The sequence below is a fragment of the Heterodontus francisci genome, chromosome 13 (genome assembly GCF_036365525.1).
Source record: "Heterodontus francisci isolate sHetFra1 chromosome 13, sHetFra1.hap1, whole genome shotgun sequence".
NCBI lineage: Eukaryota > Metazoa > Chordata > Chondrichthyes > Heterodontiformes > Heterodontidae > Heterodontus > Heterodontus francisci.
In genome coordinates this window covers 23255167-23273540 of record NC_090383.1, presented here as the reverse complement: position 1 = coordinate 23273540, position 18374 = coordinate 23255167, and the positions used below count along the sequence as shown (strand labels likewise).

The window sequence follows — 18374 nt, the reverse complement described above, 5'->3', positions numbered from 1 at the left end:
TGTAGCTTAGGTAGCACAGGAGTAATGAGTGAATGGGATTTGGTGCAAGTTAGAAAGCAGGCAGCAGAGATGAGCTGACATTCATGGAGGGTGGAAGATAGGAGGCTGCCAGGACAGTGTTGCAACAGTAACAGGTAGAAGTAAACAAAGGCATGGATGAGGGTTTCAGTAGTAGGTGAGCTGAGGCAGGGGCAGAGTCAGGTAATGTTAAGTAGATGGAAGTTGGCGATAGTGTGAATATGTGATCAGAAGTTCATCTCAATATTAAATATGACATCATAGTTATGAATGGTCCAGTTCAGCCTCAAAGAGTTGTCAGGGAGAGGGATGAAGCCAGTGGCCAGGGAACGGTGTTTGTGGTAGGGACCAAAGACAGTGGCTTCTGTCTTCCCAATTTTTATTTGGAGGAAATGTCTGCTCATCCGTAATGGATAGCAGACAAGCAGTCTGACAGGTTAGAGGCAATGGAGGGATTGAGAGATATGGTGATGAGTTGGGATTAGGTGTCATCAACATACATGTGGAACTGGACATATTTTCGGATGACGTTGCCAAGGGGCACAATGTTGATGAGAAATAGGAGGAAGGTATCATCATTCCTCAGCCATGTTTCTGTTAAAGCCATGATGTCAATTTAATTACACAATAAGCTCAGAGATGGTAAGGGCCTTCTTCACAAGTGAAAGGACATTCTGTAGGGAGATGTAGAGACGGGCAGTAATTAAAACAGGAAGTGTTGGAAATACAGCAGATCTGGCAGCATCTGTGGAGAAACAGAATTAACATTTCACGTCAATGACCTTCCATCCGGGGTTCTGATGAAAGGTCACAGACCTGAAACATTAATTCTGTTTCTCTCTCCACAGATGCTGCCAGACCTACTGAGAATTTCCAGCATTTTCTGTTTTTATTTCAGATTTCCAGCATCTGCAGTATTTTGATTTTATTGGAGAAAGGCAGTGATGGTTGCAGAGTCCACAGGATCAGCACTCAGAGGTGAGCAAGATGAGAAGGAGGTGAGAAAGATTAGCTACTAGCAGGCATACAGGGCAGGAAGGTCAGCGAAAGAGTGGGATGGGGAAGTTGAGGTTGCTGCTCATAAGGGGGTAGCAATGTATGCCTTGATGGGCCATTCAGAGGATGCCAAGAGTGGCACAGAGGGAAGCTATATAGGCTTATCTAAGATGGAGTCAAGTCTGGGATGGCAACAGGAGAGTAAGGAGATTGAGGAGTGCTGAAGGGTTGGGGTAGGGATTTGGAATGGCAGAGTACCCGAAAGGGGATTAATGAAAGGAAGCATGACGACAGGAAAGATGGGCCTAGGAGGGGGTAAAGATAGAATTGAAAAGTAGGGAGTTTATGCTAACTCCATATCGCACCTTGGTTAGACCGCATTTAGAGTACCGCGTTCAGCTCTGGTCACCATATTATAGAAAGGATATAGAGGCACTGGAAAGGGTGCAGAGAAGATTTACAAAGATGATGCCAGAAATGTGAGGGTATACATATCAGGAAAGGATTGACAGGCTGGGTCTCCTTTCTCTTAATGAAAAAAGGCTGAGGGGTGACCCAATAGAGGTCTTTTAAAATTGTGAATGGTTTGGATAGAGTGGATACAGAGGTACAGATTTTGGGCGGCACAGTGGTTAGCATCGCAGCCTCACAGCTACAGCGACCCAGGTTCAGTTCTGGGTACTGTCTGTGCGGAGTTTGCAAGTTCTCCATGATCGCGTGGGTTTCCGCCAGGTGCTCCGGTTTCCTCCCACAGCCAAAGATTTGCAGGTTGATAGGTAAATTGGCCATTGTAATTTGCCCCTAGTGTAGGTAGGTGGTAGGAGAATTGAGGGAAGGTTGGGATGTGGTAGGGAATATGGGATTAATGTAGGATTAGTATAAATGGGTGGTTGTTGGGTCGGCACAGACTCGGTGGGCCAATGGGCCTGTTTCAGTGCTGTATCTCTAAATAAAAAAATATATAAATAGAGAGAAGGTTTCCACTTGTGGGGAAGAGCATAACTCGAGTCCATCAATATAAAATAGTACCAAGAAATCCAATAGGAAATTCAGAAGAAACTTCTTTACCCAAAGGGTTGTGAGAATGTGGAACTTGCAACCACAGGTAGTGGTTGAAACAGTACAGAAGCATTTAAGGGGAAGCTAGACAAGCATATGAGGGAGAAGGGAGTAGAGGATTATGCTGATAAATTTAAATGAGGAAAGATGAGTGGAGTATAAACACTGGCATGAACTGGTTGGGCTGAATGGCCTGTTTCTGTGCCAGATATGCGATGTAATCCTATATAAAAGAAAAAAGCAGCTATAAAAGTGATGTGTTTGTATCCGCTGAAGCTCAAGGAGCAACATCTGATTTATTGATTAGGCACTTCACAATTTTCCAGGCTCAACATTGAGGTCATCATTTCAGATCATAACCATTGCTGCCATTTGTTTGGACAGCAGGAACTGATAATGATTCTGCTGTTCATTTAATCACTCCTGCCTTCCAATCTGTCACATCTTTTAATCTTTGCTCCTTCCTGCCCTGCCCCCCCACTCCCGCCATTTCCTTCTTTCCTTGTTTAAAACATTTCCCTGTTCTAATGAAATGCCACTGGCCTGAAATGTTGTGGAGAATTTTAACCTACAAAAATGGGCTTGAGTCAGTTAGGATGAAAAAATATTAAAAGATTTGAAACCAAATCCCAACTTGCCTTGAACCCACCCACTTAGGGTTTAACAGAGGTGGGATGAGGGGCAGGCAACTGACCCACTCCCAGGAGGCAGGTTAGTAATTTAAATATTATGTTGAGGATGTGTGCCTCAGATTTAATCTTCATTTCCTGGCAACTAAAGGGAGACGAGAACTGCTGGATCCAGCAGATAAGTAATACCTTTCCACTTTTTGGCTAGATCCAGTTTACCAGTGTTTGCCCTTCCTGCTGCAATCAGACACCCTGAGCCACATGGTCCCCTAAAGCCATGATCTCCACCTCCACCCCCCACCCCCCAACGACATTTTACAAAACTTCCTTCCCTCCTCTATGCTCCCTGTTTGTATCCTCCGATCTCCAATCTCTTTTGACCTCCAGCCACCACCCCCCCGTCGCTGCCAGTCTCTCCACCACAGCTTTTCCAATCCCACTTCTCTGTTCTAATTCCTAGCTGTGGCCTGTTGCCAAAAACTTATCTCCTTCCTGACTTCCAAACCCAGCCCAACAGTCAGCCTACTGCTCAATCTGCTGCAGCTGGGAAACTAAAGTAAAATTGTTAATCAGGCCCTGATACTAAATTCGGCAGGGCCTATAGGGAACTCATTCTTCTGGGTTTGATGATCAGTGCCCCACTCCCTGCCCTGCGTCCCAGCTAATATCGGGGCCATTCATTGTTTCTTTCTCCATTGATGTTGTCTGGCATGCTGCGTTTTTCCAGTATTTTCTGTTAATATTTGATTTCCAGCGTCCATGATATTTTGCCTTTTATAGAGGAGCAGAGGGATCTGGGGATACAGCTATATAAGCAGGGATGCATATAAGAGCATAAAGGGGCTCATTTTAGAAGGATAGAATTGAAAAGCAGTGAAGTTATGTTAAACTTGTCTAAAACATTGGTTAGATCACATTTGGAGTACTGTGAATTGTTCTGGTCTTCATACTATAAGAAGGATATAGAGACACTGGTGAAGATACAAAAATTATTTACTAGAATGATACCAAAACAAAGAAGTTACACCTATTAGGAAAGATTGAACAGGCCGGGGCTCTTTTCTCTAGAAAAAAGAAGACGAATGGGTTATCTGTAGAGATCTTTAAGATTATAAAAGGGTTTGATAGAGCAGACATGAAGAAAATGTTTTCATTTGTGGGCAAGAGCAGAACTGAGGGCCATAAATATTAGATTTTTAAAAATTTGTTTGTGGGATATGGACACCGCTGGCTAGGCCAGCATTTATTGCCCATCCATAATTGCCTTTGAGAAGGTGGTGGTGAGCTGCCTTCTTGAACTACTGCAGTCTATGTGAGTTAGGTATACCTACAGTGCTGTTAGGAAGGGACGATTTTGACCCAACGACAGTGAAGGAATGGCAGTATAGTTCCAAGTCAGGATGGTGTGTGACTTGGAGGGGAACTTGCAGGTGGTGGTGTTCCCATGCATCTGCTGCCTTTGTCCTTCTAGGTGGTAGAGCTCGTGGGTTGGAAGGTGCTGTTTGGTGCATTGCTGCAGTGCATCTTGTGGATGGTACACAGTGCTGCCACTGGGCGTCAGTGGTGGAGGGAATGAATGTTGTTGATGTGGTGTCAATCAAGTGGGCTGCTTTGTCCTGGATGGTGTCAAACTTATTGAGTGTTGTTGGAGCTGCACCCATCCAGGCAAGTGGAGAGTATTCCATCACACTCCTGACTTGTGCCTTGTAGATGGTGGACAGGCTTTGGGGAGTCAGGAGGTGAGTTTCTCGCCGCAGGATTCCTAGCCTCTGACCTGCTCTTGTAGCCATGGTATTCATATAAACATAGAAAATAGGAGCAGGAGTAGGCCATTTGGCCCTTTGGGCCTACTCCACCATTCAAAAAAGATCATTGCTGATTGTTTAATTCAGTAGCCTGTTCCTGCTTTCTCCCTATATCTCTTGATCCCGTTGGCATTAAGAAATATATCTATCTCCTCCTCCAATATATTTAATGACTTGGCCTCCACTGCCTTCTGCGGTAGAAAATTCCACAGGTTCACCACCCTCTGAGTGAAGAAATTTCTCCTCATCTCGGTTCTAAATGGCATACCCCGTATCCTGAGACTATGCACCCTGGTTCTGGACTCCCCAGCCATTGGGAACATCTAGCCTGTCTAGTCCTGTTAGAATTTTATAGGTTTCTATGAGATCCCCTCTCATTCTTTGAAACTCTAGTGAATATAGGCCTAGTCGATCTAATCTCTCCTCATATGTCGATCCTGCCAGCCCAGGAATCAGCCTAGTAAATCTCCTTTGCACTTCCTCCATGGCAAGAACATTCTTCCTCAGATAAGGAGACCAAAACTGCACACAATATTCCAGATGTGGTCTCACTAAGGCCCTGTATAACTGCAGTAAGACATCCTTGCTCCTGTACTCAAATCCTCTTGCAATGAAGGCCAACATACCATTCGCCTTCCTATCTGCTTGCTGCACCTGAATCCTTGCTTTCAGTGACTGGTGTACAAGGACACCCAGGTCTCGTTACACCTCCCCCTTTCTCAATCTATCACCATTCAGATTATAATCTGCCTTTCTGTTTTTACAACCAAAGTGGATAACCTCACATTTATCCACGTTATACTGCATCTGCCATGCATTTGCCCACTCACCCAACTCATCCAAATCACATTGGAGCCTCTTTGCATCCTCCTCACAGCTCACATTCCCCCCCAGCATTGTCTCATCTGCAAACTTGGAAATTTAGTTCCCTCACCCAAGTCATTAATATATATTGTGAATAGCTGGGGCCCAAGCACTGATCCCTGCGGTACCCCACTAGTCACTGCCTGCCACCCAGAAAAAGACCTGTTTATTCCTACTCTCTGTTTCCTGTCTGTCAACCAATTCTCAATCCATGCTAGTATATTACCCCCAATCCCATGTGCTTTATTTTTGCACACTAACCTTTTATGTGGGACCCTATCAAAAGCCTTCTGAAAATCCAAATACACCACATCCGCTGGTTCTCCCTTATCTATTCTACTAGTTACATCCTCAAAAAACTTCAGTAGATTTGTTAAGCATGATTTCCCTTTCGTAAACCCATGCTTACTTTGTTCAATCCCGTTTATGCTTTCCAGGTGTTCTGCTATCACATCCTTTTATAATACTCTAGCATTTTCCCCACTACTGATGTAAGGCTAACTGGTCTGTAATTGCCTGTGTTTTCTCTCCTTTTTTTTTTAAATAGTGGGGTTACATTTGCCATCCTCCAATCTGTAGGAACTGCTCCAGAGTCTATAGAATTTTGGATGATGACCACCAATGCATCCACTATTTCCAGGGCCACTTCCTTTAGTACTCTGGGATGTAGATTATCAGGCCCTGGAGATATGTCAGCCTTTAACCCCATTAATTTCCCTAGCACTATATTTTTACTAATACTGATTTCCTTCAGTTCCTCCCTCTCATTAGACCCTTGGTTCCCTAACGTTTCTGGCAGGTTATTTGTGTCCTCCTTTGTGAAGACAGAACCAAAGTATGTGTTTAATTGTTCTGCCATTTTTTTGTTACCCATTATAATTTTCCCCGTTTCCGACTGTAAGGGACCTACATTTGTCTTCACTAATCTTTTTCTCTTCGCATATTTATAGCTTTTCCAGTCAATATTAATGTTTCTCGCAAGTTTACTCTCATACTCTATTTTCCCCTGCTTAATCAACCTCTTTGTCCTCCTGTGCTGAATTCTAAACTGCTCCCAATCCTCAGACTTGCTGCTTTTTCTGGCAATTTTATATGTCTCCTCTTTGCATCTAATACTATCCCTAATTTCTTTTGTGAGCCACGGTTGAGCCACCTTTCCGGTTTTATTGCGCCAGACAGGAATGAATATTTGTTGTAATTCATGCACACGTTCTTTAAATATTATCCATTACCTATCCACCGTCAACCCTTTTAGTAAAGTTCCCCAGTCTACCATCGCCAACTCGCGCCTCATACCTTCGTAGTTTCCTTTATTTAGATTCAGGATCCTAGTTTCGGATTCAACTACTTCACTCTCTATCTTATTGAAGAATTCTATCATGTTATGGTCGCTCCTCCCCAAGGAACCCCGCACAACAAGATTGTTAATTAATCCTTTCTCATTGCACAATGCCCAGTCTAGGATAGCCTGTTCTCTAGTTGGTTCCTCAACGTATTGGTCTAAAAACCCGCCACGTACACACTCCAGGAACAACTCCTCCACAGTATTATTGCTAATTTGGTTTGACCAATCTATATGTAGATTAAAGTCACCCATGATTACAGTTGTACCCTTCTTGCATGCGCCTCTAATTTCTTGTTTAATGCCATCCCTTACATTTCTACTACTGTTTGGGGGTCTATAGACAACCCGCACCAACGTTTTCTGCCTCTTGGTGTTTCTTAGCTCCACCCAATTTTCCGAGCCAATATCCTTCCTCACTATTGCATTGATTTCCTCCTTTACTAACAACGCTACCCCACCTCCTTTTCCTTTTTGCCTGTCCTTCCTAAATATTGGATACCCCTGGATGTTCAGTTCCCATCCTTGGTCACCCTGTAGCCATGTCTCCATAATGGCAACTATATCATAACCGTTTCTTTCTATTTGCGCTGTTAATTCATCTACCTTATTGTGAATGCTCCGCGCATTAAGACACAATGCCTTTAGACTTGTATTTTTAACATTGTCAGTCATCTTAGCTTTATTTTGCACTATGGCCTCATTTGTTTCTCGCCCTTGTTTTCTCTGCCTTTCACTTTTGCTTCTTACCTTTCTGTCTTTCATTTCTATTCTTGTTTCCCCCTCCTCTGTCTCCCTGCTCAGATTCCCATCCCCCTGCCATTCTGGTTTAAACCCTCCCCGACAGTACTAGCAAACAACCCCCCACCCTGCCCCCCCCTGAGGAAATTAGTCCCGGTCCTGCTCAGATGTAACCTGTCCAGCTTGTACTGGTCCCACCTTCCCCAGAACCAGTCCCAATGTCCCAGGAATCTGAATCCCTTCTCCCTACACCATTTCTCCAGCCACGTATTCATCTGATATATCCTGCTATTGCTGTTCTCACTAGCACTGGCACTGGTAGTAATCCTGTGATTACTACCTTTTGAGGTCCTACTTTTTAATTTACATCCTAACTCCCTATATTCAGCTTGTAAGACCTCATCCTTTTTTTTACTTATATCGTTGGTACCCATATGTACCACGACAACTGGCTGCTCGCCCTCCCCCCTCAGAATGCCCTGCAGCCGCTCGGAGACATCCTTGACTCTAGCAGCAGGGAGGTAACATACCATCCTGGAGTCTCTTTTGCGGTTCCAGAAACGCCTGTCTGTTCCCCTTACGATTGAATCCCCTATCACTGCAGCCCTGCCCTCTTCTTCCTCTCCCTCGTGTGCAGCAGAGCCACCCATAGTGCATTGAACTTGGCTCTTGCTGCTTTCCCCTGAGCCATCTCCTGGGGACTCCTGCACTACCTGCCTTCCTGGACTCTGCCTGGTGGTCACCCATTCACTCTCTGCCTTTGCAGCATTTGCCTGCGGTGTGACCACCTTGCTAAACGTGCTATCCACGATGATCTCAGCATCGCGGATGCTCCACAGTGAATCCACCCGCAGCTCTAGCTCCTTAATGCAGGTAGCCAGTAGCTGCAGATGGGTACACTTCCTGCACACATGGTCGTCTGGGACACTGGAAGCATCCCTGATTTCCCACATAGCACAGGAGGAGTATATCACGGGTGCGAGATCTCCTGCCATGACTTACCTTTAGGTTACTCAGTTGCATCCTTTAATTAAAAATCACTAATTACGCTAGGGGCCTTGTTCTACTCCAAACACTACCCATTACAATCTAAAGTCCTTACTTTTGAAGCTAATGGACTGCAGTAGTATAAATAGTAGAAAAACTCACCTGAACCTACTTACCAATCAGCTGCTTTCCTCTGCCCGCGTCACTTTTTGAATCCTGACGTCACTTGGAATTCCACCGCCTGAAGGTCCCGAAGGTATGACTCTCCTCAGCTCCTCTCGGGTCTCGGCCTCTCAGTCTCTGTTCACGCCCTTTATCTCTCTCTCACTCTGCTCCGCCTCTCCTCAACTCCTCTCGGGTCTCGACCTCTCTGGCTCTGTTCACGCCCTTTATCTCTCTCTCTCTCGATCTCTCTCTCTCCTCTCGGGTCTTGGCCTCTGTTCACGTCCTTTATCTCTCTCTCTCTCTCTCGCTGCGCCTCTCCTCAGCTCCTCTCAGGTCTCCAGTTCAGTTTCTGTTAAATCGTAATCCCCAGGACGTTGAAAGTGGGGGAATTAAGCAATCGTAATGCCATTGAATGTCAAGCGGAGATGGTTAGATTCTCTCTTGTCGGAGATGGTCATTGTCTGGCACTTGTGTGGCGCGAATGTTACTTGCCACTTTTTAGCCCAAGCCCGGATATGGTCCAGGTCTTGCTGCATTTCTACACGGACTGCTTCAATATCTTAGAAGTAGCGAATGGCGCTGAACATTGTGCAATCATCAGCGAACATCCCCACTTCTGACCTTATGATTGAAGGAAGGTCATTGATGAAGCAGCTGAAGATGGTTAGGCCAAGGACACTATCCTGAGGAACTCCTGCAGTGATGTCCTGGAGCTCAGATGATTGACCTCCAACAATCACAACCATCTTCCTTTGTGCGAGGTTCGATTCTAACCAGCGGAGGGTTTTCCCCGTGATTCCCATTCACTCCAGTTTTGCTAGGGCTCCTTGATGCCATACTCGGTCAAATGCTGCCTTGATGTCGAGGACAGTCACTTTTACCTCACCTCTTGAGTTCAGCTCTTTTGTCCATGTTTGAACCAAGGCTGTAATGAGGTCAGGAGCTGAGTGGCCCTGGTGGAACCCAAACTGAGCGTCATTGAGCAGGTTATTGCTAAGCAAGTGCCGCTTGATAGCACTGTTGACAACAGCTTCCATCACTTTATTGATGATTGAGAGTAGACTGATGGGACGGTAATTGGCTGTGTTGGACTTGTCCTGCTTTTTGTGTACAGGACATACCTGGGCAATATTCCACATTGCCGGGAAGATGCCAGTGTTGTAGCTGTACTGGAACAGCTTGGCTAGCGGCGCGGCAAGTTCTGGAGCACAGGTCTTCAGTATTATTGCCAGAATGTTGTCAGGGCCGATATCCTTTGCCGTATCCAATGCCTTCAGTCGTTTCTTGATATCATGCGGAGTGAATCAAATTGGCTGATGTCTGGCATCTGTGATGCTGGGGACTTCAGCAGGAGGCTGAGATGGGTGATCAATTTGTCACTTCTGGCTGAAGATTGTTGCAAATGCTTCAGCCTTATCTTTTGCGCTGATATGCTGGGCTCCCCCGTCATTGAGGATGGGGATATTTGTGGAGCCACCTCCTCCAGTTGTTTACTTGTCCACCACCATTCACGACTGGATGTGGCAGGACTGCAGAGCTTAGATCTGATCCGTTGGTTATGGGATCGCTTAGCTCTGTCTATCGCATGCTGCTTAAGCTGTTTGGCATGCCAGTAGTCCTGTGTTGTAGCTTCACCAGGTTGATACCTCATATTGAGGTGTGCCTGATGCTGCTCCTGGCATGCCCTCCTGCACTCTTCATTGAACCAGGGTTGGTCCCCCGGCTTGATGGTAATGATAGAGTGAGGGATATGCCAGGCCATGAGGTTACAGATTGTGGTTGAGTACAATTCTGCCCACAACGTCTCCTGGACCCCAGTTTTGCATTGCTGGATCTGTTCAAAATCTATCCCATTTAGCACAGTGGTAGTGCCACACAACACGATGGACAGTATCCTCAAGGTGAAGACGGGACGTCGCCTCCACAAGGACTGTGTGGTGGTCACTGTTACCAATGCTGTCATGGACAGATGCATCTGCGGCAGGCAGGTTGGTGAAGACGAGGTCAAGTTGTTGGTTCCCTCACCTCCTGCCGCAGACCTAGTCCAACAGATATATCCTTAAGGACTCGGCCAGTTCGGTCGGTAGTGGTGCTACCGAGCCGCTCTTGGTGATGGACATTCACCCAAGTGCTGTTCAACGTAGAGGAGTACTAACTTAGCAGTTTGGGGGTGGGGTTTGGAGGGGGGTGGGGGTGCACGGTAGGTCGTAATCAGGTTTCCTTGCCCATGTTTGACCTGATGTCATGTGACTTCATGGAGTCTGGAGTCAATGTTGAGGACTCCCAGGGCAACTCCCTCCCAACTGTATACCACTGTGCAGCCGGGTCTGTCCTGCCGGTGGGACAGGACATACCTGGGGATGGTGATGGCGATGTCTGGGATATTGTAAGGTATGATTCAATGAGTATGACTATGTCAGGCTGTTGCTTGACTAGTCTGTGGGACAGTTCTCGCAACTTTGGCAGAAGGCCCCAGATGTTAGTAAGGAGGACTCTGCAGGGTCAACAGGGCTGGGTTTGCCGTTGTCGTTTCCGGTGCCTAGGTCGATGCCGGGTGGTCCGTCTGGTTTCATTCCTTATTTACTTTGTAGCAGTTAGATACAACTGAGTGGCATGATAGGTCATTTCAGAGGGCACTTAAGAGTCAACCACATTGCTGTGGGTCTGGAGTCACATGTAGGCCAGACCAGGTAAGGACAGCAGATTTCCTTTCCTAAAGGACATTAGTGAACCAGCTGGGTTTTTACAAAAATCGATAATTGTTTCATGGCTCTCATTAGACTAGCTTTTAATTCCAGATTTTTATTAATTGAATTTAAATTCCAGCTTCTGCTGTGGTGGGATTCAAACCCATGTCCCCAAAACAATAAGAAATGCTGAAACCACTCAGCAGGTCTAGCAGCATCTGTGGAAAGAGAAGCAGAGTTAACGTTTTGGGCCTTCTTCGGAAGGGTCACTGACTCGAAACGTTAACTCTGCTTCTCTTCCACAGATGCTGCTAGACCTGCTGAGTGGTTCCAGCATTTCTTGTTTTTATTTCAGATTTCCAGCATCCGTAGTATTTTGCTTTTATCCCCAAAGCAATACTCTGGGTGTCTAGGTTACTGGTGCAGCGAGAATACCACTACGCCACCAATAGTGAATTCAGGGGAAGCTGCTTTACTCTAGTGTGACTGGAATGGAACTTGCTACCTCAAGCAGTAGTTGAGGCAACTAGCATAGGCACATAAGGGAGAAAGGAATAGGATATGTTGATCGTGTTAGATGAAGAAGGGTGGGAGGAAGCTTGCGGAAATACCTGTTCGGCCAAATGGCCTGTTTCTGTGCTGTCCATACATAAAATATTTTCTGTACAGAGCTCTTCATGGTGACAGTGAGTGATAAGCATAGGTATTTGTCTGTACCTTTCATATACAAACTGAGCCCTTTATAAATCAAAACTAATGTGCTTACTAAAAGGAATTCATAATTTTTTTTCTCTCTTTCAGGCATATGTATTGTTAGGCCAGTTCCTTGTTCTGAGAAAGGATGATGAATTGTTTAGAGATTGGTTGAAAGACATCTGTGGGGCCAACAGCAAACAAGCTGGACAGTGTGCCACTTGTTTAGAAGAATGGTGCAATGCCTTCCTGTAGTCAATATTCTTATCTAAAGCATGTATGGTCTAGTTTAAATAAATGTTTTGCAGACTAACACCAATTTTCCCATGTCTCAAGTATGTTCAAAGCTGATCTTAAACATGTATGAAGTTCACTACTTCCAATCCAGTTTAAATAATTGTTTTGTAGACATCAATCCTTTCTGCAAAGAGATGAGCATCACATTTAAATACATTGCTGTTTTCTGATGCAGGCTACAATAAATGGTTATGGTCAAATGTGTATGTGTGTGCCTATGCTCTTATAAACAAAAGGATGAAAAAAACCCAGGACTAAAGTAGCAGTAAAACTAGTAATCTAAAAAATGAAAAACACGATATAGTAAATAAAAATCTTTTGTTTTCCAATGGGAAGTATTGACATTTGACCATCATTGGTGTATTTTAAGTGTTTATTTATAAAAGACAGACTCCTTAAAGAAAGTCAATATACAAGGGGTTTAAAATGTTTAGAATTTCACTCTAGCTTTACATCTTGCATAAAAGTAAAATACTGCAGATGCTGGAAATCTGAAACAAAAAGTGTTGGAAATACTCAGCAGGTCTGGCAGCATCTGTGGAGAGAGAAGCAAAATTAACGTTTCAGGTCTGTGACCTTTCATCTGATGGCAGGGGGAAGGGTCCGAGATTTGAGTTTGTTTGAAGTTGTGTATCGTACTTAAGAATTCAATGCTCTTTGCTCTTGTTGACATAGTACATTACCATCTGTTCATGTTTACTGATTGAAAAGACATTTTCTGCAATAATTGTCTTGTCTTTCTCAAATTAGGACATTGAATCTCTAGGAGTGTCAGTATTTATGGAGGGGCTCCCCACACAAAGCCTTTAGATAGGGCACTTGGGAGGACTTTCAGTACAGAATATTTTATAAGTGTACACATACTTATTTGTGCTGCAGCCTGCTCAAAGGGTGTTAGTTCAACAGGTGCCGATTGCCAAATACTCAATGTGCATTCAGTGGCAGCAGGGAAAATATTCCATCCCTCAGCACTGATTATACTTTGGCTGCTTAATATATAATTTTTTTTTTACAGTTAATCTTTTTAAATGTGCCATTTTGCTTCACAGACATGTGGTTCAATGCAGTACTTATTTATGAAAGGAGCACATATTCCAAAGTGGTGGCAAATTCCAATCCTGAGGAAAGGCAGTGAACTCTGCACAGTAGAGTGTGTTATGGAAATAATCCCTTCTCAGGAGATTGCAGTGTTTCTATACAACAGTGGTAAATATTCATAACGAAGCTGTTCATGCCCAGCCAAGAAATTTCAGTACTAACCTCGCTGCCTAATGTTTCATTCTTAAAGGAATTTTCATGTATTATGCACAGGATGATCATTTTAAAAGGTAAAGTTATTCCAAGTCTGTGCTGGAACGTATTTAGTTTCATTAAAATGTTATAGATGTAACTGTGAAAACATTTGTGATTTACTTCTAGAAAACACATTGGCCAGGAAATTGGTCTTGTGGCAGAAACCAGTGTAAAGTGGTTGGTGAGCCTGCAATGAGAAGGGCGTGGGAAGGGAAAAGAGGATATGGCCAGCATGGTCACTGTTGGCTTCATATTAAGTGAAGATTTTTTTTTCAGTTTGGCAGTCTCCAACAGCCCTTCAAGGACCATCTATTGGGCCACTGGAACTGGAAAAACTGCAATGTATAAGGTTTGCCACATTTGGCATCAGGGTCATAAAACAGGTATTGGGCCTCTAAATAACATTTTCAAGGGTCCCAACAATTTTTAGGTAGATGCCCCATGCACTTGGAAGTAGCTAGCTACCAATTCTTTGGGTTGGTTGGGGCAGGGGGTGGTGGCGGCAGACTGGGAGGAACTCGGGCACAAAAATTGATCCCCTGCTTCATCTTTCCATTATGATCAGATGCGATGAGAGCTGATTTTCCTCCCATTACGACTGCACTGTGCAAAGCTATGTAAGCCAGATCCTATATTATACTGCAGCTAATATTGAGGGAATTATTTAAAAACACACATTCTGCATTGGAAATATGTACAGCACAGACAATGGAAATGGCTTAAAAAAATTCTCCAGCAGTTAATTTTCTTAAATGCACCATTTTGCTTCACAGACATATGGTTCAGTGCAGTACTCGCTTATGAAAGCTCGTATTCCAAAGTGGTGGAAAATATCCAGTAGCTTTAATAATTCCAAAAAAATCATCTCTTCTCAGCATGCAACATTCACACTTGGTTTTGAGAACTTGTAATGAAGTGTAACTTAGAACCAACATTAAAACAGATTTTGCTGGGATGAGCAACTCGTGGAGTGCCCCATTAGACGACTTTTCTCACCCTACAGCTCAGTTTTTTTCTCCATAATTTAAAAACATAGGTTGTTCAGCTCATTGTGTCTGTGTCAGTTGCTGGAAATTCAAATTGATAATGGCAACGAGGCATCTAGGACCTTGGTGAATGGCAGGACCAATACATGAACTAATAAGAATTAAGGATCGAGAAAGAGACCGGAATGACAAATAAGGAAATAGGATGAATTATAGTCAGAAAGACAAAGAGAAAAAAAACACAGAAGTGAAATGTGTAAACACTTAAAATTTTGAAAACCTCCAAGAACAATTTATGACCTGCAGGAATAAGATTCCACAATTTCCATTGTTCCCTCTCTGGGCTGGAGAGATTGAGTGGCATTGATATCTTGTCATTAATATGGTCTTTGCGCTGTAAACCTGCCAGCCCTGTCTCTCTGCGGTGATTTAAATTCCAATTTAAAGTGTAAATGCACCAGTCTCTTAAAGCTCACAGGGAGGTTGAAGGCGAGCTTCTGTTCTCGCGAGGTTAATAGAAGAGTGCCACAAATTATCCAGCAATTAGTGGTACTTCACAACTCATGGGGGCATCTCTTCCTTGCCACAAATTGCTGGGTTATTTACACACCAACTGCAGGTGCCATTAAACCTGCCAGTATTTTCCAGCAAATTCTGGGCCCATATTCTGCAAATTTAGTTTCTGCAAAAAATGACTTTATGATCTATGGTATTTTCCTTAAAACTGTTTAAAATTTGAAAGAAATCACTTCTTTTGGAATGTCTAAAGTTTAAAAAATCCAAAACATTTAATCAGTGGTTTATAACTAGGATGAAGACCTGCCAGTAAAATCAATATAAACAAAAATGCTGTAATGACAAAAAAAAAACTCAGGTTGACTTTCCAAATTATTAACTGCACATGCTCTCTTCGTTTTCTCCTTCCCTCCTCACAGACAGGGATCAAAAGGGTTTTCCAACACAATGCATGTAAGGCAGCTTCTCAAACCTTTCTTCTTCTTTGGCCTCCTTGTCTCGAGAGACAATGGGTAAGCGCCTAGAGGTGGTCAGTGGTGTCAGTCGCTGTGAGGCAACTATGGAGTGACCTCTCCATGGCGCATGCCTGGGCGAATGTATGGAGGTTGAGAGTTGCCCAAGCGTCAAAACCCCCCTCTCGGCCTTTCTGGTGGGGTCCAAAGGAGTGCAGAGCACGACGTTTGGCACCGGTATGGCTGCAGGAACTGCCGGAAACATGCCAAAGGTGACACATGACCGCCTACGGGGTTCCACTCCGGATTTTCTGTTAGGGTTTACTCCCTTAGCCGTGGTCTCTCCCGAGACGCCCACAAGGCAGCTGTTCATTTGACAAATAAAACAAGTTAGGGTTATACCCTCATAACCAAAAAATACTTGCTGCAGTCAGGTGGGAGTTGAACAGTGCAAACCACCCTCACCAGGTGGCCGTAACCAATTGGGGGCTTGTCTGGGATCTGAACTGCCAGACAAACGGGAAATTTGGAAAACGGGAGGGAAAATTGACCTCTAAATTGTGGAAGGGTAAACAAACAGGTTTTCTTGTACTCTTCTGTTTTCCTCTACAGTGCTAGGAACAAAAGAAATGGCCACATTTAATGCTAAGGAGTTTGTGCAGCAGGGAGAGATATCCCATGATACAAACATACGAACACGAATTATGAGAAGTAGGCCATTCGACCCCTCTAGCCTGCTCCGCCTTTCAAGAAGATCATGGCTGATGTGTGTGTGTCTGGAATTCCACACTCCCATCTACCCACGATAACCTTTGATTCCCTTGCCTAACAAGAATCTATCTACCCCCACCTTAAAATTATTCAATGACCCTGCCTCCACCACCTTCTGAGGTAGAGTGCTCCAAAGTCGCACAACCCTCAGAGAAAAAATTTCTCCTCATCTCTGTCTTAAAAGGGCAATCCAAATTTTAAAATGGTGCCCCCTCGTTATGGACTCACCCACAAGAGGAAACATCCTTTCCACATCCACCTTGTCAAGACCATTCTTGATCTTATGTACTTCAATCAAGTCTCCACTCACTCTTCTAAACTCCAGTGAAAACAAGCCCAGTCTGTCCAACTTTTACTCAAAAGACAACCCGCTCATTCCAGGTATCAATCTAGTAAACCTCCTCTGAACCACCTCCAACGCATTCATATCCTTCCTTAAATAAGGTGACCAAAACTGCAGCAATGAATAAAGAAGGCTAATGGAATGCTATCCTTTATGATGAGAAGAATTGAAAATAAAAGTAAGGATGTTATGCTTCAGTTATACAGGGCATTGGTGAACAACAGGTATACCGTTTTGGATACTGTTGGGGGAGACGACTTACCAGGGGTAGGCAATGGGATACAGGTCTCTGGCGCAGAGTCTGTCCCTGTTGCTCAGAAGGGAAGGGGTAAGAGGAGCAGAGCATTATGTACCCTCTCCAAAGCCTCCACCGTCCTTCTGGTAGTGTAGTGACCAGAATTGCATGCAATATTCCAAGTGTGGCCTAACTAAGGTCCTGTACAGCTGCAGCATGACTTGCCAATTTTAAGACTCTGTGCCCCGACCGATGAAGGCAAGCATGCTGTATGCCGCCTTGACTACCTTATCCACCTGCGTTGCCACTTTCAGTGACCTGTGGACCTGTACGCCCAGATCTCTCTGCCTGTCAATACTCCGAAGGGTTCTGCCATTTACTGTATACTTCCCACCTGCATTCTTTCTTTCTTTGGCCTCCTTGTCTCGAGAGACAATGGGTAAGCGCCTAGAGGTGGTCACACCTGCATTAGACCTTCCAAAATGCATTACCTCACATTTGTCCGGATTAAACTCCATCTGTCATTTCTCCGCCCAAGTCTCCAACTGCTCTATATCCTGCTGTATCCTCTGACAATCCTCATCACTATCCGCAACTCCACCAACCTTTGTGTCATCCGCAAACTTACTAATCAGACCAGCTACATTTTCCTCCAAATCATTTATATATACTACAAAGCGCAAAGGTCCCAGCACTGATCCCTGAGGAACACCACTAGTCACATCCCTCCATTCAGAAAAGCACCCTTCCATTGCTACTCTGTGTTCTCTGACCGAGCCAGTTCTGTATCCATCTTGCCAGCTCATCTCTGAACCCATGTGACTTCACCTTTTGTACCAGTCTACCATGAGGGACCTTGTCAAAGGCTTTACTAAAGTCCATGTAGACAACATCCACTGCCCTTCCTTCATCAATCAACTTCGTCACTTCCTCAAAACACTAGATCAAGTTAGTGAGACACGACCTCCCCTTCGCAAAACCATGCTGCCTCTAGCTAATAAGTCCATTTGTTTCCAAATGGGAGTAAATCCTGTCCCGAAGAATCCTCTCTAATAATTTCCCTACCTCTGACTTAAGGCTCACCGGCCTATAATTTCCTGGATTATCCTTGCTACCCTTCTTAAACAAAGGAACAACATTGGCTATTCTCCAGTCCTCTGGGACCTCACCTGTAGCCAATGAGGATGCAAAGATTTCTGTCAAGGCCCCAGCAATTTCCTCCCTTGCCTCCCTCAGTATTCTGGGGTAGATCCCAGACTCATCATCCACCAAGTCCTCCTCTTTGGTGATGCAAAGTACTCATTTAGTACCTCGCCCATTTCCTCTGGCTCCACACATAGATTCCCTCCTCTGACCTTGAGTGGGCCAACCCTTTCCCTGGCTACCCTCTTGCTCTTTATATACATATAAAAAGCCTTGGGATTCTCCTTAATCCTGTTTGCCAATGACTTTTCATGACCCCTTTTAGCCCTCCTGACTCTTTGCTTAAGTTCCT

The 18374-nt window shown here is 44.4% G+C and overlaps 1 protein-coding gene across 1 annotated transcript in view; it reads left to right on the top strand.

The window, feature by feature from the left end:
* Window positions 1-12241, top strand: part of LOC137376765 (barrier-to-autointegration factor-like) — a 32039-nt gene extending 19798 nt beyond the window's left edge. Inside the window, exon 3 of the mRNA XM_068045762.1 lies at window positions 12095-12241. Coding sequence (XP_067901863.1) covers window positions 12095-12241 — 147 coding nt within the window. The remainder of the gene's footprint in view (window positions 1-12094) is intronic.
* The last annotated feature ends 6133 nt before the right edge of the window (window positions 12242-18374 follow it).